This window comes from Callithrix jacchus, chromosome 10, assembly GCF_049354715.1.
Source record: "Callithrix jacchus isolate 240 chromosome 10, calJac240_pri, whole genome shotgun sequence".
Lineage (NCBI taxonomy): Eukaryota > Metazoa > Chordata > Mammalia > Primates > Cebidae > Callithrix > Callithrix jacchus.
This window is the reverse complement of record NC_133511.1, coordinates 53,760,021-53,784,032: the sequence shown is the minus strand read 5'-3', so window position 1 is coordinate 53,784,032 and position 24,012 is coordinate 53,760,021. Positions and strand designations below refer to the sequence as shown.

General features: G+C 43.4%; 1 protein-coding gene across 11 annotated transcripts in view; it reads right to left on the bottom strand.

Moving 5' to 3' along the window:
• The window catches only part of ME3 (malic enzyme 3), a 220,742-nt gene that overhangs the window by 47,589 nt on the left and 149,141 nt on the right, over positions 1-24,012 (bottom strand). For 8 of the 11 annotated variants that reach the window (XM_035265303.3, XM_078339995.1, XM_078339996.1 and 5 more), the window contains exons 5-6: positions 16,810-16,885; positions 6,214-6,375 (exon numbers count right to left, since the gene is read on the bottom strand). In XM_035265303.3, coding sequence (XP_035121194.2) covers positions 6,214-6,375; positions 16,810-16,885 — 238 coding nt within the window. The remainder of the gene's footprint in view (positions 1-6,213; positions 6,376-16,809; positions 16,886-24,012) is intronic. The other 3 variants (XM_078339997.1, XM_078340000.1, XM_002754722.6) reach the window with 1 other exon arrangement.

The following is a 24,012-nucleotide window of genomic DNA, read 5'->3' as shown; positions in this document are numbered from 1 at the left end:
TTTAGAAAAGAGGATTTCACCAGATAGTATTGCCAGATAAAATACAGGATGCGTAGTTAAATTTGAATTTCAGACAGGCAATAATTAAAAAGAAATATTTAGAATTAAGTGTCACCCATGTATTACATGGAATACACTTATGCTAAAAATGTTGAATTGCTTATCTGAAATTTAAATGTCACGGTGTATTATATTTTTATTTGCTAAATCTGGTAACCCTATCGATACAGGCAGAGGAATCTTCAAGTTTGGAGGCAATGTGCCACAGGGGAAAGGACACTACTGGACCTGGTGGCTCTGGTTAGGATGCTTCCCTCTGAGAATCATCAGTAGGGCCCAAAGGGGCTCTAGGCTTCGCAATAAGATAGACCCGAGTTTGAATTGAGGCTTTGTCACTTAACTAACTCTGTGGCTTTGGGCAAGGTATTTAACTTTTCTCTGTTCTCTGTTAAATAGGGATAATAATGATTTCTATCATACAATGCAAGCTCTTTGAGCTCCTCATTCATCTGCATCTCCCCAGAGAATCGTACAGTGATAGCACACATAAGCCCTTGAGAAGCATTTAGTGATATGACTGTTAGAGTCCTGGGACTGGGCTAAGGAAATGCTGAATTAAAAACTAAGAAGGTCTTAGAAATCACTTGGTTTGGCTTCCTCCAAATGAGTTTTTGAAGGTTGGAAAGAATAAATGAAATGCCCTAAGTCACAAAACACATTGGTGGAAACAACAAGGCAGAAATCATGGTTTCTAAACCAGGACTCTTCCCAGGGTGGGGACCAGGCTTATTCACTTCCAGACTTTAGACACCTAAATATTGAGTGACTAAATCTTTCCTCTCTGTTAGATACTTACTAAGTTTGCTTTGGAACCAAGTAAGTCAATGATTATAATTTTAGGTGAAGGCCTTTATTCAAAGTGGGTGAAGCAGAACTTTCTTCTCTGCCATGGGAGTTAGAGAGTTGAATGTGCTCTCTATGGCTGTTTGCCCAGCTCTGCCTCCCCTAAGGTTTTTCTTGGAGACAAAATGTCATGGAAAACAAAATGGTTTCCTCCTCTTCACTGCCCATATCAGCGAGCGTTGGATTTAAGCTGGAAGACAGATAAACCTCCTGGTTGAAAAAATATTTATCTTGCATAGCAACAGACATGCTGTGATGTTACTCAGGGAACCTGGGAGTCTGGGAGGTCACTACATTGGATTCATGCTGTGGGCACAGCACACTTTCCCATCACGTGGCAGTCCCACCTACCACTCATTCCTTGGGAAGCTCAGCTAAGCCCGGGGTAAGCTACAGAGATCCTAACAAGGGCATCCTCATGGGTTACACATGTGTAGAGAGTGAGCTCTCTGATGGCACCACATGGTGAATGCTGAATAACAATAATCTTGCAAGGTAGAAGAAACCCTGCAACGCCCAGCCTGGTTACCAACTCCATGCTTCCTTGACAATTCAGTAACATCCAGAGCAATATTTACCAGGCTCTGCTGATAATCTGCTCCCATGTTTGTTTCCCTAAGCAGACATGACTCCCCTCCCTCCATCTGTTCTTCAGTTCCAGAAGATCACACAGCATCTCCTTCTGGGCTGAATTCATAGAGGCTCAAGACTTCTGGCAAGAGAAGACCTCCAAGGCTCAGCAGGGTCATTTTAAAGCCAAGCCCCATACCACTGGATTCTCCCACACTGCCTTAGCACAAAGTGGGAAGAGCTCTGGGTTTGGAGTAAAACATTGGGAAAGTCCTTTCTGCTCTGAGCCTCTTTTCCCTTGTAAACAAGGGGGTTGAATGAGATGGTACTCAGATCCCTTCTAACCTGAATAGTCTGTGGCTAGCTGCATATGGATGAAACAAAATAAATCCAATCCACATGCAGCCATGATGGACGCCTGAGCAGGTGCTCTCTTCCCCTGCCCCCTTGGAAATTAATCATGGGATGTCCCTTTTTCATGGGATCACGGCCCCATACACTTATTTTTCCAAATCTCCTTGGTATCGGTAGGTAAAAGTGATGCAGAGTTTCGGGGCTGTGGACAGCAGATGTTTTCCTTCAACAGGAAACCTGGAGGGGTGTTGTCTTTGACTGTGATTAAAGCTTCTGTTGCCTGAGGAGTTTTTATAGAGCCATAAACAGAGATGGTCCAGTTATTCTGACACTAAAAACCCCTCACAACAGCATCTTCCCTGTGTGGACATGTGAGATAAAAGTGGTAAGGCCAAGCTTCCCTCTGTTACATCCTAGGCTTGCTCTGAGCAAAAGATGTGCCCTGGGATTTCTGGTGGGGGCGATGTCTTGCAAACGGAATCATAAAAAAAAAAAAAAAAGAAAACGAGCTGTAGTTGGGAAAAGAGAAAAACAACCATCTTCCTAATGTTGGTCACTTTATAACTTTGAGAATTTTCTGTCCTGAATTTCTTCAAGTGGGTCTGGAGGGAGCCTACTGTTCCCTAGAGGGTAGGATGGTATAAATAGCATCGCTATCCTCTGACTTGATCCTGAGTGTCCATGGGATCCTGCCTGTGTAAAATTCCCATTCTTGGCCCCCATTTCCCAGTCTATAATGCAAACACCTGACCCCTTGGAGCAGTGCACCATGGTGGGCAAGGCAGCTGTGGAGCCAGAGAGCTGGGTTCCAATCCAAGCTCTGAGACGTAGAGCTGTGGGATCTGAGGTAAGTAGTTGACATGTTTCAGTCTCACTTTCTTTATCTGAAAATGGGGAGAATAATATACCAGGGAAGCACTGCTTCCTCTCACCCCTGGGGTACATGTGGAGGGCAGATCAGGGAATGTTCCCTCTTCCTAGATGGGGGTACTCTGGTCCCTCCCTTACATAAAGAGCAGGCCCTGGAAGGTTCTCTCCCCTCCACATCCAAAAGGGAGAGGTGATTCTAGAGGCCTAAAGCCCCAGGAAGAGAAGCAGATGCTTTGGGTAGATGTGACACATGACTCATTAAAGTGACCAATTAGGTGACAATGTTGAAACACTGACAACTAGAGTATTCTATTCAGGCTGATCCTCATGTATCTCCCTCAGGTTCAGCAGGGTGCCTGACACCCACTAAACACTCAATACACTTTTATTAAATAAGGCAAAGTATTCACAAAATAATCTGTCAAAAATTAGAACAAAATCACAATATGATTACACCTAGGTAATAACCACCTCTATGTATAGGCACAGAAAAATATTTGAAAGAAACACAAGTGCAGCACTGTGGGAGAAATGCCATTTCCTTTCTCTTTTAAAATTTTGAATAATGTTCTAAATTTATTTTAGTAATAAAAAATTCTAAAAATCAAGAAATGATCTTTACTTATAAAGCAGTGGAAACTGGGGCACAGGTGTAATGTGGGGAGAGGAGCAGAAACTTGGATTTGAATCCCAGTCCTGCCACTTCTAGCAGATCTTTTTGGGCAAATGAAACTCTCTGGGCCTCATTCCCATGCTATAAAAAAAGAGGGTAATAACAGAAGCTCAACTCACAGGGTTATTGTAAGGCTTAAACTGAGTGGTCCACGAAAAAGGGCCTGACCCACAATTACTGCTACAGTCATTTTTTCTGGTGGGTTTGTTTTAAGTTAGAGCCAGCTCTGAACTTCAGCATATCATTGCTGAGTGCTGGACCTTCAATGATAAAGGATCCCTCCCAGTGAACCAGGGCAGCCAGCACCCTTCCAGTGGATGCAGTGGCCTCAGAATAAAACTCATTCTGTTCCAATTCTTGTCTAAGGTCTGCTTTTAAAAGGAATAAAGGTCTCAATTAAATCCAGCTGGAACACAGCAGGAGGTGTTGGAGAGGAAGAATAAAACAAAGTTTGTGGCGCTCATCCAGACTTGCAAAGAAGCATTCTTTGAGGCCAAAAGACAATTTCAGCAAAACTCAGATATCTGGCTGGTGGAAGGGCACCACTGTGCAGAGCAAAACTTGAAGACTGGTTTTGATGAGCAGCTGTAAAGCATGTATCCCCATCCAACCTCCTGTCTCCTGAACTGGTGAGGAGACACTTGGAGACCAAGTGGTTTTAGAGGTTGCAGGATGCTCAGTACTTCTGGTCTTGTCTCTCAATGTACTGAAGGGGGAATTAAGTCTAAGGAGGTGCAGTGACTTATCTGGCTCATCATGTTACTGAAACCAAGGTCCCTGGCTCATCATGGTATTAGGAACTAAGGTCCCAATCCAATACTTTTCCCACTTTCTTGCCTTTCCTCATCTCACTCCCACCCTCAGGATTTCCCAGATGTTAGGCAAGGCCTGCCCAGTGTTCCATCATTGGATCATATCTGCAGATGAAGCCTGAATAAGCATCATTCTTTACTAGGATCTATAGTGCTTGCTCTTGTTTGAAATGGGGACGCATGGGCCGGGCGCAGTGGCTCACATCTGTAATCCCAGCTCTTTGGAAAGTAGAGGCAAGCAGATCACTTGAGGTCACGAATTTGAGACTAGCCTGACCAACATGGTGAAATCCCATCTCTACTAAAAATACAAAAATTAGCTGGGTGTGGTGGTGCATGCTTGTAATCCCAGCTACCCGGAAGGCAGAGACAGGAGAACTGCTTGAATCCAGGAGGCAGAGGTTTCAGTGAGCAGAGATCAAGCCACTGCACTCCAGCCTGGGCAATAGAGAAAGAGTCTGTCTTAAACAATAAAATAACAAAGAAATGGGGATGCATGGTATCTAGGGAAGAGGAAGGCCATGTAAAGAGTCTTGGCAAATTTTCTTAAGAGAGATCACTGCAGAATGCAAATAAGTATAACTTTTTTGATAATGTGAATCAAAAATTTAAAAAATAATCATTCCTTTTGCTTCAATACTTAAATTTCTAGAAATTTATCCTAAGGAAATACTCAGAGATAGGGATGAAGACTCATCTGCAAAAATGGGTGTCAGAGCACAATTTATATTTGAAAAAAACTAGAAACAACCTAAGTGTCCAACTGTGGGGTTTTCTTTTGTAAATTATGATAAACCAGGCAGCTATTAAACTAACATTGTGGAAGAATGGTTAATGACCTGGAAGAAAAATCATGACAGATAATTAAATTTGAAAAAGAAATATAAAATATGGCATATATAATAAGAACCCAACTTTTATTTTATAAGTGCTTTGGGAAAATAAAGGCTGGGAGAAAATATACCAATTTGTAAACAATGATTAGTGCTTGTTGTGTGAATGATGTTTTAACACTTCTCTGAATTTTCTCGATTTTTTGTTTTTGTTTTTGAGACAGAGTCTTGCTCTGTCACCCAGGCTGGAGTGCAGTGGTACAATCTTGGCTCAGTGCAATTTCTGCCACCCAGGTTCAAGCGATTCTCCCGCCTCAACCTCCCAAGTAGCTGGGATTACAGGCATGTGCCACCACGCCCAGCTAATTTTTATATTTTTAGTAGAGACAGTGTTTCACTATGTTGGCCAGGCTGGTCTTAAGCTCCTGGCCTCAGGTGATCCTGCCCAGCTTGGCCTCCCAAAGTGCTGGGATTATAGGCATGAGTGACTGTACCCGGCCTCAATTTTTAAAAGATGAACGTGCACTGATCTCAAAGATAAATGTCATTAAGAGGGAATTCTTGGATATTTTTTCATGGTTTCTGACACAGAGATGGAGCTGCAAATCACAGATATGCCCATGGTGGTTCCCAGAGCAGAAAAACCCTTGGTTGGGGTTTGAGCTCCTTAAACCACAACCTGTTAGGAATCCTGCAGGTGGATCTCACTTACAGCTTGTCCCAGTTTCTTTCACTGGGTTTACAGGACACTGATCTGCCTGATCAGACATTTCAGCCCCTGGTCCTGGTGCTTTGAATTCTAATCCTTCCACTGGGGCAGCTTCCCTTGAGAATGCTAAAAAACACAGCCCCGTGGTCACACCCACCTCAAGGGAAATAGAAACTGCATGGGGTAATGGAAGTTAGGGAGGAAGGAAGCCCAAGCATGGAAGCATCTGTGGGCACAGAGGGCCTCATAGAGGTAGAGGAGCAAGGGGATCCAGGAGTGGAAGAGGGAACAGAATGGAGCTAGAGGTGGGCAACTAGGGAAGAAGGTCCTCTACTCCACAACTGTATAGGGGGAGTGCCCTGGTCAGGGGGATGCCAAGAAAGAAATGGCCCATTGCTATGTAGATATAACCACCCACAAACATGCTCCTCACCCCATCCCAGTTGCCACCTTCCGGCCCCAGAGCTTCTGGCCCGGGCAGCGGGTTACCTCATTGTTGGTGCCAACGTCCAGCAGCACAGGGAGGCACTGCTGTGGGTTCACCCCTCCACATGCTGTATACAGGGCCAGCTTGCCCACAGGGATGCCCATGCCATAGCAGCCCAGGTCTCCCAGGCCCAGGATGCGCTCCCCATCAGTCACCACCACGGCCTGAAATCATCAGGGAAATCAATCAGAGACAGTACTTCCTGCGACAGAGTGCTCATTTTAGCAGCCCGGGCACATCAGGCTTGACGACTGGATGCCCACTGACTTTGCCAGGGTGAAACAGCTTGTCTTGGATAAGGCCAGAGCATTCATTCACCTTCAGGTGACCAGTCCTTCCTGGCAGGCTGGTGAGAAACCCCACTGAGAGGATATGACAGAAAGATGCCTGCCCTACATTCTGAGGTTCAGGTGGGGGCTGCAGAAACAGCTGGAAGGAAACCACATCGAGTCACTTTATTCTCCCTCAAGGAAACTCAACAGACACTCCCAGCCTGAGAACTTGGGGTAGTGGAGAGGAAAGGGCATAATTAAGGGAGAAAATGAAAAATAAGTGTTCGTGCTGCTGCTACAGCTCTCGAGTTTAGAGACCAATCTAAGTAGTTTCCAACCTACTCCTGGAGTACAAAAAATCCAATTTGCAAAGAACAGGGCTCCTTGTGACATCTTCTAGGATCACTACTTCATATGAAGTCAGGAAGAGTCTCAAGCTGCACTGGGATTTACCTTTTGCATCTGGCAAAGAATTGCTGAGGGCCTACTATGTACTAGATGTAGTGCTAGTTCAAGGCTTACCTACTGTGAATTAATAGATGTGAATGAAGCTGATGATGATTATTGGAATAATTGTATTATTATAATGGATATACTTTTATTCATTCATTTAACACACATTTATGAGGCACCTACTTTGCATAAGACACTGTGGCAGCTTCTAGGGGAGGGAGCTTCAGTTTGCACATCTACAAAAACAAAAATGCATGGACCCAGCCCTTAAAGGATTAATGGGCCAAAGGAGAGATGGAATATGTATATTAATAATTGTGATTCTGAGAGGGAAGCTGGACTATAGCAGAATAGCATGAAGACTAGCAGAGATTAGAAGATGGGAGGTTAACCCTTCATGGGTGAAGGGACGCATATGCCATACCTTGGACAGGTGAAGATTGTGGAGTATGGATGGGTGAGGAGAAGGGCATTTGATGCAAAGGAAAGTTAAAATCTAGGTTATAGACGCTGGGGGTAGGGGGAATGTAGGGTGTGTGTGAGGAATGAGAAGGTGTAGGTTGCAGGAAAGGAAATAATGAAAAGTCAGGCAGGAGTCAGACTGTGAAAGGCCTTGAATATTGGCCCAGGAGAGTCCCTCAGGGTAAGGGTGAAGTTGTTTATAGCCCACTCCCACCTGCTCACCAGCACTAGCTCTCTCCATCTTTAAAGGAGTTAAGTTTATAGGTCCCTGATCCCTTCATTGGAACCTGGCTTTGGATCTGCTCTGGGCTACAGATGTTCTGATTGGCCATGGGCACCATAGGGTTTGGTTAAATCTGTGAAGGTATATTTCTGGGCACTGGGGATAAAGAGATGAAGACCCATTCTCACCCTGGAAGAGTTCATGATCTGGTACCCAAAGGGCTTATGGTATCTTCTCACTTCTATTCCTCTTTTAGTGGAAATAGGTGGAGAGATTCTTAAAAATACTCCTCTGCTTCTGAAAAGGAGTCTCTGGAGGGTGCAAGAGATCCATGAAAATCATGATATTCTCCCTTAGATTGGTCTACTGCCTCTGGAGAGTGCTCACAGACTGAATCTCATGTGATCCTACCCCATACCCTGGGCAGGTAGGTGGGTCTGAGATTGCTATCTCTGCTTCACAGGTAAGCAAACAGAAGCTCAAGACCTTTATTTTCTCTATATATTTGTTAAGTATCAGCCACATACCAGGCACTAGGCTGGTTGTTTCCACATCAGTTATCTTAAATGATTAGATGACTTAGCAAGGTCATCTTGCTAGTGTATGTAGCAGGCCAGGGTTCCAGTCAGGGTTCCTGGTTCAGGGCTCCTTCTACCACCCCAACTGGCTGGGCTAAAGTGCCTATGCTCTTGGCAAAGTCCTGCTCTGCTTTGGCATCACCCTTTCTGCAGTCTACATCTGACCTCCTGTTGGTAGCTCTCCCTGTTGGAGACTATGCCCTCATGCTGCACCTGGGTGTGCAGACTCTAGGCATTTCTCTATCATCTCTCCCAATTAAACCTTCCTTATTATGGTTCTCATACTCTCAGAATCCTTCTCCATGCTGAAGAGGCAGTAAGTGACGAAGTTAAACAGAGGAAATCTGCTAGTCCAGACTGTTATCCCCACAACCCTAGAATGGTGACAGGGCTCTGCAGTGCCACTCTCCCAGGCTGGACATGCCCCAGGGCACTCTACTGCATGAACAACTCCTCTGAGCGACTGTCTCACCTCTATCTACTGTCTGTCCACATTCCTACCATGCTTATAGTTGAGTTACTGCAACAGTTTCACAACCAGACTGCTTGCCTCTCATCTTCCTCCCTTCCATTCTCTCCTGCCAACCAGTGTCAGATTCATTGTGTCAAAAGCCCATTTTCATTATGCCATTCCCAGGCTCAAAGACCATTAGTGACTTTGAGCAGTCCATAGAACAGAGTCCAAAATACTTAACTCTTCAATGATCTGAATCCAACAGACCTTCTGAAACGTATCTCCTGCTACACATCTGTACACAATTGCCTTCTCTGGCCATAGTAGCCTTTTCATTCTTCCCAGACACATTCTAAATCTGCCTACCACCTCTCCCTCTCAATCTCTCTATTCCTTTCTTCTGAAGGGTACTCTTACCCATTCTTCAGCAGCATAAATCTTGCTCATTACAATCTACTGAAATTTCTTCTTCCCCTGAATTACTGTATTTACCACACATGGTTCTTGTCTGCGTTTTACAAACATGTATTAAGGACCCACTGCCTGCCAAGACCTGCAGAAGGTGCTATTTAAACCTTTGATGGTGAAAGCATCTGGGTTGTTATTTAACATTGTTTTATAAGGCACATTTTATCTCACCAAACAGCCTTAGTGGCTAATGGCTGGGGCTTTGGAGTCTGGTAACCAGTTTCTGAATGTAGGATCCTTGATAGTGTGCCATATGTAATTTTGGATAAATAGATAACTTTTCTGAACTTCAATTCTCCATAAAATGGGTATAATAATACTACTACTTAACTCATTAGGTTGTTGTAATGATTAAATGAAATAACATATGTCTTATTTTAACTTGGTGCCTTGTATAAAGTAAGAATGATGAACAAATGGTTGCTGCTCTTATGATTGTAATGGTGATGATTATTTAGGGCAGAGATTGTATCTTAGACTTTGAAATTCTTTCTGATCTCTCCAGTGTAGCATTAACCATACAATTATTATCTGTTAAATGAATGAATGAAAAAGAAACCAAGGGGAGACTTTGGCAAATGCAACATTTAAGAAAGACTGGCCATGCGAAGCTTAACAGCTATAATCTTGGCATCCTCATCCACTGCTATGGCTCCTACTGTCCTAAGTGGATGACACCTGTAGCTAACTGTCTGCTGGACATTGCCACTCAAATGTCCAATAGTCTTCCCAATTCCCACAAGTCCCTAACCAAATGAATCTTCTTTCCCCTCTTACTCTTTTTGAGCCTTTTTACTCTGCTGTTCTCCTGCTCTCTGTTACCCTATATCTTCCAAGTTGAAAAACATCCAGTCTTTTTTGATTATTCTGTGTTGGTCAACCAAAGCCCATAGGTCACCAAGTTCTGCTGATGGTGCCTGCTCCTTATTTTAAACATCTGCTCCATTATCTTCATATTATTGCTACTGCCTTGGATCAGATCATTCATCTTCACTTGAGACACCGCAGTGTTCTCCTGAGTGGTCTCTCTACTAGATTTTCCCCATTCCATCTCATTTTTCCACAGCACATCCAGATGTATTACTTTCTTGCCCACAAATCTCTAGTGGTTCCTGATGCCTGTACAATAAAGCCCAAACATCTTAGACTGGCACTTAAAGCCTTCCATGGGCCAGGCACAATCTGCCTTTTGAATTTCCACTTTATTATCTCCATACTCTATCCAAACTGAAATACTTCCAATTTTGCACAAGGCTCATACGTTCTTACATACATGCCATCTCACTTCTCAATTTCTTTATCTCCTTGATACAGATTTTACCACCCTTGAATTTTTCAAGGAACAGTTCAAAAAGCACTTCCCTCCATGCAGCTTCCCTTCTGAATTTTATCACTTCCTTCTCTGAATTCCCATAGCATTTTCCTTACCTATGAAACCTATCACTCTCTTCCTTGTATTATATTTATGTACATTTCCTTGTGTTTCATAGTAGCTTGAAGCTCTTCTGGGGCCAGTAATGGGTTATGTCATCTTTGATTCATCAGCACTTAACTCAGTGCCTATAATGTGACAGGCACTCACAAATAGTGGGCAATGCGATAGATCCAACAGAGAGAATGAAGTGTCTTCTACACTGAACAGAGTTCGGACCTGCTGTGGATCAACAAGTTCAGAGAGAAGACACCACACCCTGTTTTTCATGACATCAATAGACCCCACGCTGGGAGCCACTAGTTCTGTATACTGTCAAAAGGCTGAAGGCAAACCTAGGCAGCATCCTTAGTTCTAAAGCCAAGCAACCTTTTCCAGAACAATAAAATCACATTTTCCTCGTTTGGAAGAGTTTTATAATTCATAACTCCCCTGTCTCTCTGATGACTCGGGGGAAGTTTGAAGGATGGTGTGCCACATTCTTTCTTTGCCCACCTGCCTCAGACCTAAGGCCTTTTCTGAATTATTGCCCACATCCTTTAGCTTGGGTGGACCCAGTGGGACTGACCCAAGACTGACCTGAGGATCAAATATTCTTGCCTGCTCTGGAGCTTCCTTGGACTTGTAGCTATAGTCATAGGCTGCCCACAGCACTGTTTATACAACCCTCTTCTTCCTCTTCCTTTTGTTTCATCCTTCCTTCTCATCTTTCCTTTTATCCTCCTCCTCATCATCTTCTTCCTCTTCTCCCTCTCTCTCTTTCCACAACAAAAATAATGCACACTTCTTAGTTTCAAATCTTGGTTCCATTCCTCCCTTGCAAAGAACCTAACCTCTCAGCTCTCTTGTTTATAAAATGGGAATAATGATAGTCCCTACCTCCTAGAGGGTTGGCATGAGTTAATCTATGTACAGCACTTGGCATCATACTGCATGAGGTGGGTACGATGATGTGCTGTCCAGATCCTCCTGCAGGAATGAAAGCGTTATTTTCCCAGCTGTATCCTCAGATTATCAGTCCACTCAGGGAGTTTCCTCTACTGAACAGAGCCACCTTGCCCAAAGCCACACCTCCTTCCAAGGGCAGCCCAATATAGGAATTTAAAGGCCTACTCTGTTGCTTCACCTATGGATGCTATTGAAGGGTCATCCTAGCTCCAGAGCCTCGTCAGGGGCTCAGTGGAGCCTTGCTTGAGATCTTACCACAGTCCAACCTCTCCTTCTGCTCTATCCTGTTTTCTTCTTTCAAACAAGTGTTGGCCGACTCAAGAGCACTTCCTAATATGTTGCAGAGACTGTTTTTCAAGAAATTTAACTCCTGACAATGAGCACAGAGTGGGGTTTAACACAAAGTGGGCCAATGCATGTTAGGTAGGCACTTGGCACTAGCAATCTGCTCCAAGTGTAAACACCTAAGTGGCTGTTACAGAGGATATGCCCAGTAGCAGAGGAGGATCCCCTGGCTCTCAGCACCTCCTCCTCCAGAGGCTCCTGGGACTGAGTGAGGGAGAGATTTAGGAGCTTGGGAAAACTGTTAGGGAGGAGGGCTGTTCTCAGCTGAACCTTCCTATAGGCTCCAGGCAATGGTCACTGTGGGAAAGAGTCTGAAAAGCAGTTCTCACTCCTCTTTGTGATTTATGCTAGACAGCTCAAGACAGCCTGGCCTGGCCCGCCCCCTTCTTCCCTAAAAAGCAAGGCCCACAAAACTTCATGGTCTCCCCAGCCCTGGGCTTTGGCCCCATTTCCCTTGCAGCCTACTCTTCTTACACTGCAGTTTTCAACTCTGATTTTTTTGCTGGGAAACCATAGAAAGTCATTTTTTACTTTCTGAGTTGATTCAGAAGTTCCTCTGAACCACTCCTCTTCTCTAGGCGAGCAGCTAGCAACAGGTCTAAGGATATCTGTGTCTTGAAAAACTCTCTCCCACTTAGCAGCTGGTTGGCAAAGTGACTTAGGACCACAGTTATGGGCTGAGAGCCAACAAACACTTAATTGTGGGTAACCTCAGACAAGTCACTTAACCTCAGCTTGCTCATCTAAGAAAAGACACAACTCTACACATTCTTTGTTTTTCTTTTTGAGATAGGGTCTCACTCTCTTGCCCAGACTGGAATGCAGTGGCCGCATCTCAGCTCACTGCAACCTCCACTTCCCAGACTCAAGCTATTCTCCTGCCTCAGCCTCCCAAGAAGCTAGGACTACAGGCATGTGCCACCATGCCTGACTAATTTTTGCACAAGAGATGGGGTTTTACCATTTTGACCAGGCTGGTCTCAAACTCCTGACCTCAAATGATCTCTCACTTTGGCCTCCCAAAGTGCTATGATTACAGGTGTGAGCCACTGCTCCCAGCCACACTTGTACACATTCTTCAGGACACACACTGAGGGTTTCAGAAGTCCTTACTCCAACTTCTTCCTGTGTCTGTGGGAATAGAATGAAGTAGTGAAGGAGAAGTTCTGCATGAGTCCCCAAATGCTATGGAATAATGATGAGCAGAGATTCCCTACCTAGGTACTAAGACCTACCTCTCCACTTTCTAAATAACAGGAAAATATACATCAGAAAACAAGAAAGACTGTGGCTTGGAAATTCTAAACCTTTGAAAGGGTACCCTGGAGGTGGGGGGAGAAAAACCTCCAGAAAAAGGCCAGTGAGTAGGGCAGGGAGGGGTCCAGGGTAAGCCGGAGGCAGTCCAATCAGCTCTAGTGCACCTGTTTACATGCCAGACTACAGGCCCAATATTCAGAGCTCCTGCTTTTTCCAGAGAAGCCACAAGTCCAGGTGCTTGGATATCTATTTCTGATGAAATTTCCTGGTTTTAAAATGTTGCCCATGAATTCAAAATGTTAGAAAACCACTAAGGGCCATATCAAATATGTCTAGGGGCCAAATCATCTGACTGCTCATTTGTGGCCTGTGATTCCCAGGTAAGGGAGCCTCCTCAGGCCCTGCCTGCCCTGCTATATGGGCTACAGCTGCCTGCACCACCTCCAGTGATGGCAATATCCATTCAAGTGCACTTCAGTGTGTATAGACTTTATCATAGTTAATCCTTACAATAGGAAAGCAAAGTTCAGAGAGGCTATCTGCATATGCAGCAATAAGTGGAAGCTTCAAGGCCAGAACCCAGGGCTTTCTGATTGCAAAGCCAGGTCTGATTCCTCTACATAGTCACTGGGACTGATCTCCAGGTTTCTTCAAAGTGAGACAGGAATAAAGGATGGAGGTGGTCTCAGACACTCACCTGTACACTCTAGGGTGGGTGGGAAACTAGTTACCTGTTTGCTCCTTGTCCTCTGGGGTCTCTTTGGCAGCACAGATGAAGTGTATGTCATTATTTTTGAGTCAGTCTTTCTAACTAGACTTTGAGCTCCTTGAGTATGGGCCCATATACATTCTCTGCATGTGAACCTCCAGGGAGCTCTTCCAGAGTAGATGTTTACTAAAAGATGGTTGAATGCAACTGAATTCAATACCGTGGGCCCAGATCTGCTCATGCAACTTAATATTCTCCTTAGAGGCTCTGGGTGTCTCTCTTTTCTGGGGACTGCTGGAGTCCTACCTCTTCTAGGATACCCAAAGCCCTGTTTCTCTTCCTATAAAATCACAACAGTTGTGGTCTCCATCTCTTTGACAATTAGCATTCAGTATTTAGAAGGTTCTCAAAATATTTTTATTGAAGTCAATAGCTATTCAGCTCCTAAGGTTCTATTTTGAATTTACATCTCGGTTTCCCAACCACAATACAAAGCAATTTGAGGGTAGGGTCCACGTTTTTCTCATTTTTCATCCCTCACAGCAAGCCCTTTGATACATTTGTGCCCTCTACAGATAAGAGGAACAATTGAAACCTGAAATCTAGTCCATCATTCCCTCACCAAACTCCTGTGCCAGCTTGGAGAGAAGGGTGCCTTTTTGTTAGTTAAACAGAGGTACCTTTATCATTCTTTCTAATTCCTTGTAATTTGCACAAAAGCACCGAATATATTAGTGGAGAACTCCCCAGCACAGTATCTGTGACATGAAAGATGCTCAGTATGTCTATCAGCTGAATTCATTCAACTCCACAAGTATCTACTGAGTGCCTCCTTTGTGTAAGGTTTCCCCAAGATTGAATTGTCCAGGAAAATGAGTGAAAGAAGTAACTTTACAGGACCCCAACAGCATATACACTCAGATTAGCCCATCCAGTAAGCTGGCTTCCCTTAATGTCTTCAATATTTTATTATAGATTCATGCTAGACATGCTCTGGAAACTTGCTTCTCTGGGCCTGGGACCAAAACCTGCAGGGCCAAGGCCTTCACATAACTGGAGTCTAAGAAGATAAGCAGGAAGGAGAAGCACAAGATGAAATGATACCCAGACATAGATGTAAAAAATAAGCTAGGACTAAAGTCCCAGGGCCTTGGCTGTGGCTTGAGCCTGGCCTCTGAGAGCCAAGATTCTGTCCCCAGCCTGCTCTGTCTTTAAATAACATTCCCTGGAGAGAGCCAGCAGTGGATGGGACACAAAGAGAGGTAGACAGAAAGAAGCTGTATTTGGTGTCCAGTGGAGAAGGGTGGAGGCCCTCAGGGAATGAGCAGGGAAAAAGAGAGAGAAAACAGTGTTGGAGTGTCACAGGCAAAGCAGGGTGATGTGAGCATTGGCCCTGAGAGTTCCTTGTACTATACTTGGTCAGCACCAACCCCTCCCCAATTCAGGTGTCAAAAATGCCCTCACCAGCCAACCAGTGGATGTTTTGCATTTTTGCCTCACTCATTTTGTTTTCAGAACTAACAATGATCTTAGATACCAGAGTCCCTCAGATTCCTCCATAGATGTCTCTATAGTAGGAGATCTAGGGATTTAGCCAGAGGCTAATACATTTCTACAAAGTTGCATGTTTTATATATAAAAATTAACATCACTGGGCACGGTGGCTTATGCCTGTAATCCCGGGAATTTGGGAGGCTTCAACAGACAGATTGCTTGAGGCCAGAAGTTCAAGACCAGTCAGGGACACATGGCAAAACCCCATCTCTGCAAAAAAACAAACAAACAAAAAACCCAGACACAGTGGCCCACACCTGTAGTCCCAGCTACTGGTAAGGTTGAGGTGGAGAATCACCTGAGCCCAGGAAGTTGAGGTTGCAATAATCTGTGACTGTACCCCATCCTGGATGACAGAGTGAGACTATGTCTAAAAAAAAAAAAAAACAACTTTTGCATTCTATAATATATTCACGCCTGTAATCCTAGCACTTTGGGAGGCCGAGGCGGGGGATCATCTGAGGTTGGGAGTTTGAGACTAGCCTGAACAACATGGAGAAATCCTGTCTCTACTAAAATACAAAATTAGCAGGGCATGGTGATGCATGCCTGTAATCCCAGCTACTCGAGGCTGAGGCAGGAGAATCACTTGAACCCAGGAGGTGGAGATTGTGGTAAGCTGAGATGGTGCCATTGCACTCCAACCTGGGCAACAAGAGTGAAACTCTGTCTCAAAAAAAGAAAAGAAAAAAAAAGAGAAACATTCTCTCCTAAAGTTTTTGAGTAAAATGGAAGTTCCTGGACGAAGTGGCAGGTTTATTTTATCACTCTACATTTATGCTCCACATCATTACCTCTACACTGCTGTGTACACCCAGGGTACACACACCCAAGTGTGAAGATATTGTTCATCATAAGCTTTCACCTTTGGAGCAGCAAGACCTCACCTCACATCCTAGTCTCTCCACTAACTGTCCACAGCCTACCTCTCAATTCAAGGCCCAGCTCCACTGTCACTTCAGCCATGAAGTCATCCCAGAATCTTCTCAGGCTAAAAATCATCTCTGCCTCTAAAAGAACATCCTCAGTTGTTGTTGTGTACAATATACTCTGGTCAAGTCTCACCTTGTTAGTCTTTTGTGCCTCTGGCTTGTCTTCCACACAACAGATCAGCTACTCAAGAAGAGGGTCTATGCCTGATTTCTCTCTGTCTACCATGGAAACTAACACCATATATCTATCAGGGACTCAATACATGCTGAACGTATCTTTGGAGTAATGATCACAATAATGAAGGGCAATGTCACATGGATGCCTGGTTAATGCAAACCTCTACTCTGTGGTGTATTTGTACTTGGCTATAACAGGTCTGTGGCTTAGGAATGGGGGATAGTATGAAGACTTTAGTGTCACAATGGCTCATTTTATAGCTGGAAATGACTCTGGTTCAGGCTTAAAGGATTTACCCAACAATAATGCAATAGCAATGAAAATGAATCATACCTTAATATTGTCTTCTGGCCAAGAGTTCAGCATTGTTGCAAGGTGGCCCTTGTCATGAATGGTGATGAACAGTCCACTAAAGGAAACAAAACATGTACACACAGAGAAACCAGGCAGTCAGACTAGGAACTGAGCAAAGTTCACAGTACTGGGTATTGCATTAATTAAATTTGCCCATAGACCTGGGCAAGAAAGATTCCTGCCCTAAGCCCCAACAGTTTAGAGGGTCATCCTCTGGCTTTCTTCCAAATTGCTTCTCTCCACAGGGCAAGGAGTCCATGGGGCCAAGGAATGTGCCTCCCTAGAGCCTGTGCTCCCCAGAGTCTGTGCCCTTCTTTCCTTCCTCTAGACCAGTACCCAGCATGCCAGAATTCCCTGACTGAATGGCCCCAAGGCTGATTCCAGGAACTGTCTGGGTCTCTTCTCCAGGTCCCTTCTCCCAAGTACAGACCACACTGCAGTGGCTGAATCCCTAGGGCTGGGGCTGTGACTGAAACTTGGAGATGTGGGTTGGGATGTTCAGATACATGTGCATGAGGTTCTTGCAGTAGGGGATGGAGCTGGGGATGGGAAGTCTCGAGCTACTCCATCATCATCATCACACACGCATGCGCGTGCATGCACACACACACATACACACACACACACGAAGGCAATGAGGGTTGGCCAAGAGCAGACAGATACTGGAGGGAAATCAAGCTTTGAAAGCAGGAATTATACCTTTTGAGATTTGCAAGTTTGCAGCTTTTTGCCTGAAGGCAGTCCAATCTGCAGGCAACTTGGGGCAACAGAAGGCCAAAGTTTTAATAACTTGAGGTGTCAGATAATAGATTTCGAGCTAGAAGAGAAGCCAGGAAATGAAGAGGGAGTGGGTTCTGGAAGGGAATAAGCCGCAGAAAGAATAAACTCCCAAATCTACGCACATTATTGGCTGACCACTAAACTATGCATACAAAGGGGGATTGGCAAAAAATAAGTACAGCTGGAATCTGAAAAAACTGAGCAGAGATGTTAGTTATTGCTAATTAGGAAAGACAGAGTTGGGAATTTGAGTCCAGCCAAATCAACTCCCTCCTAAAACAAACATTACTCATCTAAGAAATAAAACAGAATCCAAAGTCTACAGAATCCAGGGTACAATGAAGGTCATTTTAATATTCTGACTACTTTACATATGTTAAAAATTTTCCATAATGAAAAATTAAAACAAAATAAAACAACTACAAAAACATCACCAAACCCAAAACTGTTCTTGACCTCCACATTTCCTGCCAGGACTGTTCTCTTTCACTCTCCTCCCTTCCATTGCCAGACTTCCTAAAAGCATCGCCTAGACTAGCTGCCTCCATTGGTTCATCTTCCATTCATTTCTCAACCCACTGCAGTATGTCTTGTCTCAACATGATGCTACCAAAACTGCTCTTGCAAAGGCTACCAGTGACCTTCGCATTCCTAAATGCAATGGACACTCACCAGCCCCCATTACCCTTGTCTTCTCAGTAGCATCTGACACTTTTCATCACTCCTCTACCAAACTTTTGGCTTCTGTGACTCCATTTTCTTTGAGTTTTCCTCCTTCTTCTCTGCTGCTCCTTCTCAGTCTCTTATATTGGATAATTCATCCAGCCATTATGCATTAAAGTTTTTCAAAAACTGTACTATCCCACTTTTTTTCTTACTCTTAATCTATTTGTGATCTTATCAATACCCAAGGTTTTTGGCCAATGACTCTCAAATATCTATACACCAGCATTTCTCACCTTTGGCACTTTTGACATTTTGGGTTGGATAATTTTTTGCTGTGCAGGGTGTGGTTGTTCTATTCATTGTAGGATGTTTCGGAACATTCTTGGCCTCTACCCTCCAGATGCCAATAGCACCTCTCACCACATTGTGACAACCAAGAATATCTCCAGACGTTGTCAAATGTCCCTTTGAGAAACACATTACCTCTGATTTTAGAGCCACTATAACAGACATTTTATTTAACTGCCTACCTGACATTTCCCTTTGCATATCTCAAAGGTACTTCAAACTTAGCATATACCAAACTAAATTTATCATCTAATCTTCCACCATTATGACTCAAAGACAAGACAAAACAAAGAAGGTACAACTGATTCTCTTTCCTTCTCCCTATCTCATTGAATATTACCCCTTACATATCTAATTTGACAATTCCAACCCCTTGAAATCATCCTTGATGTGCTCCTCTCTTCTTTTTTACAACTCATTGCCAAGTTCTTCATTGGTATGTTCTAAATAACTCCTGGCTCATATACTTCTTTCATCAGAAACACCACCTCCCTTGTCCGGCTTCCAATATCTGTTGCCTAAAGTGCCACAATAACTCGGTAACATCCACTCTTGCCTCTCTTCTATTTTCTATATGCTAGTGAGAGCAATGTTCTTGAAATCGATGACTCATTGATTTACTTCTTGTGCTAAAAATAGACTAAAGACCAAAGTCCTCAACATACCTACAGAGCCTTGTGTGGTCTGGCTCTTGCCAACTTTCCTTACTTCATTTTGTTCCACTCCGCTTCTTACTCTACACTCTTCAGCCACTCTGGCCTTTTTTCATTCCACCCCAGTGCTACTTTGAAACCATTTTTGCAAAGATTATGATAGTGAGGGAAATCTAGCATGGCTGACTTCATCTTGTTTTTAGCCTTACAGACAGGCTGTCCTTACTCATTACTGGGCATGGGCCAGGCTAACCATGGGAGAAATTTAGTTTCTAATTTAACTTGAAGCAAGAGTGATGATAGTCTCTTCCTAAAACCGATCCCTTCCTTGTTCAGTTTTGGGGGTGGAAACTGCCTTTGTAAGATGAATGAAAGATTAGGATTATGAAAAGGGCCTGACCTCTGCTAAAACACAGGCATAGTTTCTATAATCCCTACTGCTCAGCAGCCATGTGGATAGAGGTCACAAGATTTTTTTACTTCCCTAGTTGCTCCTATAGCTAACATCACTATTGTAGAACCTGAGATTGGTCTTTTGAGATGTTTTTCAAATTTTTGCATTCTGGCAATCAACTGACTGCACCAACACCCATGACTCATGACTCAAGTGGTCCTGTGGCCCCTACCCAGAGGTGGGCTCAGTGCACAAGAACCATTTTCCACACTCTGATCATTTCATCCCCAACAAATCAGCAGTGCCCATTCCCTAGCCTCCTGACCACCAAATTATCTATAAAATCCCTAGCCTCTGAGTTCTCAGGAGGCTGACTCACTCTCTCCTCTTAGCTGCCTTGTGTTAATTAAACCCTTTCTTTATTGCAATACTATGGTCTTAGTGAATTGGGTTTGTCCATGGGCAGGAAGAACCCATTGGGCAATTACAAGTTCACATACAATTCTTTCTGCCTAATACACATGCTTCTCCTCATTCTTAATTCATACTCATGGTCTTGATAACTTCCAAGTCAAAGGAGAGGCTCCCTGTTATGCGCTCTCAAAGTATCCCATCCCTACCATCCCTGCATAAACAAACTTGTCACATTTATTTGTGTGGCTATCTCATTAATAATCCCCACCCCCCTCATTAGACTGTAAACTTCATGAGGGCAAAGTGTGCATCTAGTTTTGTTGTTATTGTTCACTACTGTATCCCTAAACTTAGTCCATAATAGATGCTCAATGCACAATTTTTGAATAAATGGAAAATGAATAAATGAATGATGATAATGATAGTTGGGGGATGAGGATAAAAAGTGTTGAATAAAGCTGGAAGAGAGCTGGAACAAAGGCAACTTGTGTGTGTGCTATGTTGTATCATGTTCAAGGGACCATGTGGGTTGTGCTGTTGCTTGTGGCTTAAAGCAGGAAAATGAGCACATGGAGACGGTAGATGAACCAGGAAAGAGGAAAACACCAGAGTTTAAGACTTGGGAGTGCAGGGCTCCATTCACCCCACAGAATTTAAGACTTGGGGAGTGCAGGGTGCCATTCACCACACTGAAGTAGGGCAGGGTTGGTATTTCAATTAACTTACTCATAACGTTTGAGAGCAATGTCCAGGTGAAGGATACCAGAATATACCATCCTAAAATGTGCCCTATATACCATCCTAAATGATATATACCATCCTAAAGAATATACCATCCTAAAATGATCTATAGGTCAAACTATAGATCATTTTGAGCTAAAGACCATTTAAAATAAACAGAGGCAGGAAATCCTCTAAAAACACAGCACAAGTTTTCTTTTTGTAAAGGAAATTTACTTTTATAAAGGAAATTTCCAGTTGCAGAGATGTCTCCTTCTCCCTTACGAGGAAGAGGAGGTCTCTTAACAACTCTTATCAATGGAGAAGGCAAACAAAGGGGTAAGATCCATGTACTATTTTAGACCTTACCAAAGCTCTGGTGTGGTTAATTAAACACGGGATAGGTGTGATTACTTAAATTATCTGTGTACATTAAAATAGACCCTTTTTTGTTTAAAATAAAAAGGAGAGGGAGGAGTGACACTTAAAATGAATATTTTTATGTTTAAATTTGAAAAACTAAAATTTCAAAGGACTTATTTTATTTTTCTACATAATTTCATGCTCTGCACTGCAAAAATAACATCTTTTGAAAGGCATTAACGGCTTTTAACCACTTTTCAAAGTATTTGTCCATGTATTGCCTAAACTGCAGCCAGCTACCAAGGATCATGAAAGGATTGCCCTGGGTGGGGGTTTTGAAATGTCTAGCCCAAATATTTTATTTTATAAATAAGGACATCAAAATCTAGAGAGGTGAAATGACTTGTCCAAGGTCACACAGCTTATAAGCAGCTGGGTCTGCTTGAACCAGGATTCTGAGTCCAGTGCTCTTTCCACTAATGCAGAATGCTGGTTTTCTCAAGGATCTAGTTCTTAACAGACACCTAGAGGTGTGAAGTGTACGAAACAGAAATGCATATTGGGGTCCCTAATAAAATAGTTTTCTTTGATGTACATTGAGGAAGTAAAATATGCAGGGCTAGGGATTATGATGATAAGCAAATGTATTTCAGGTCCCATCAAGAACCGTGCCCATCTTTTTATTTCCTGGCAGTACTGCATCTAAAGCAGCTCAAAGAAGATACAGTATCCCCATGGAAGAACACCTCTTCAATGACCTCGGCAATGTATTTACAGATTTAGGCCATTTTCACTCAAAGGATACCATTTTCTACAGCTGTAACTAGTGATGGAGTTGGTTCTTACCTGTTTTTCATGATGATATGGTTTGTCTCTGGGTACTCGCCCAAATATCATCTTGAATTGTAATATCCATGTGTCAAGGGAGGAACCTGTAATCCCCATGTGTTGAGAGAGGGAGGTGATTGGATTGTGGGGGCAGTTTATCCCATACCGTTCTTGTGATAGTGAGTGAGTTCTTATGAGATCGGATGGTTTTATAGGCATCTGGCATTTCCCCTGCTTGCACTTCTCTCTCCTGCTGTCTTGTGCAGAAGGTGCCTGCTTCCCCTTTGCCTTCTGCCATGACTAAGTTTCCTGAGGCCTCCCACCCATGCAGACCTGCAAGTCAATTAAATCTTTTTTCTTTATAAATTACCTAGTCTCTGCTATTTCTTTATAGCAGCATGAGAACAGACTAATACACATGAGATTCTGATCACCTGAGGAATGCAGACAGTTACCCCTCTGCATTCCTTCTTAGTGGCTTCAGGAAGAATATTCAGGTGCCTCAGGAGGTGCTCCTATCTAGACCTGCCTAGTTTCACTCTGAGATATCAGACCTACAGGAGTTCCTGAGGCTGGAATGGGGATTTTCAAGTGATTTCCAATCATACAAAGCACTGACAAGTGATGAGGCTTCAAACAACTAAAGTGACGATTCACAGAAACATTAGAGAGAATGTAGCATAGACTAGGAGTTTAATGTATATGCTTTGCAAATGTAGCACCTGGGCTCGAAGCCCAGCTCTGTAACTTACTAGCTACATGGCTATGAATAAGTTACTTCCCTTCCTCAAGCTTCAGTTCCTCATGCATAAAATGGAAGAAGTGATACCACCTGCATCATACCCTTGTTATAATAATTTAAAAAGACAATGCATCTTTAAAGAACATATTACAGTGTCTCTGCTGCCTATAGTAAATAGTTAACAAATGGTAGCTCTTAGTGCTGCTAATCTTAGTGCGGAGGTTAAAAGTGTGAATTCAGGAGTCAGATTGCCTGGGCTCGAATGCTGGCCAAATATCCATAGAGATATTTAGCTCATAGTAAGTGTTTGGTAAATGTATGTAATGATAAATTAGAGTTTTAGCTAGAATCATCCATTTCAATATGCATGTTTGTCAGGAGCCATGATGAATAGTTATACGTGTTACTGAAACAAGAAGATGGTTGTAAATAAAGTATGGCAGGTAGAAAATCTTTCCTTATGTATGCCACTGAGTGGGAATAAAATAGAAGGCTCTTTGGTGATGCACAATTGGGACTAATTTTCCATGTTCCCTGCAAAAGCTAATCTTGAATGAGAAAGAGATCAAGGGAAAGAGAAACATGTTACAAAATCGCAACATTTATTTATTTATTTACTTAATGAGCTTTTTTTGAGTATCTCCATTCCAGGGACACTGGCAGGCCCTTTATGTACCTTGTCATAATGCTCATGCAACACTATCCAGGGGGCATCACCATCATTTTACAGATGAGATGAAGAGGTCGATCTGTGGAGGTGGAGGTGATATTAGAATGCAAGCCTCTTGGATCCCAGAAACATGCAAGACAAGTTTGCAAAATCCCTGTACACTGTAAAACCCTGTAGACACATGAATCTTAATAATTGTCTAACCTTGTCCAGTATGGTAAGTCTGAAGTTGGTGTTAAAGTAAGCCTTTCTGAGAGCCCACTGCTCTGGTTTCCTGGCAGCTCTTTATGGATGATTGCGGTCGTGATTTAGGTGCCAAGGAACTCTGTATTCTACAGCTGGGTCCGTTTCAATCTTCTCTCCTTGAGAATGAGTCAAAACCCCTGGGAATGAATGATGTCCTGTGAGACACTGCCTTTGACAGCTAGTGTGACATGTTTAAAGTGGTATTATCCTGCTCTGAGGCACAATGGGAAGCAGGAAGGTGGGAAGACACAGGAAGCCCGGGGCCTGGCTCTGCGGAGGTGCAGAGACATTTCCAGCTTTTGAGCAAATTACATGCTGCCCTGGGGATCCCAAGGCACTAAACATCCTGCAGTGAGTT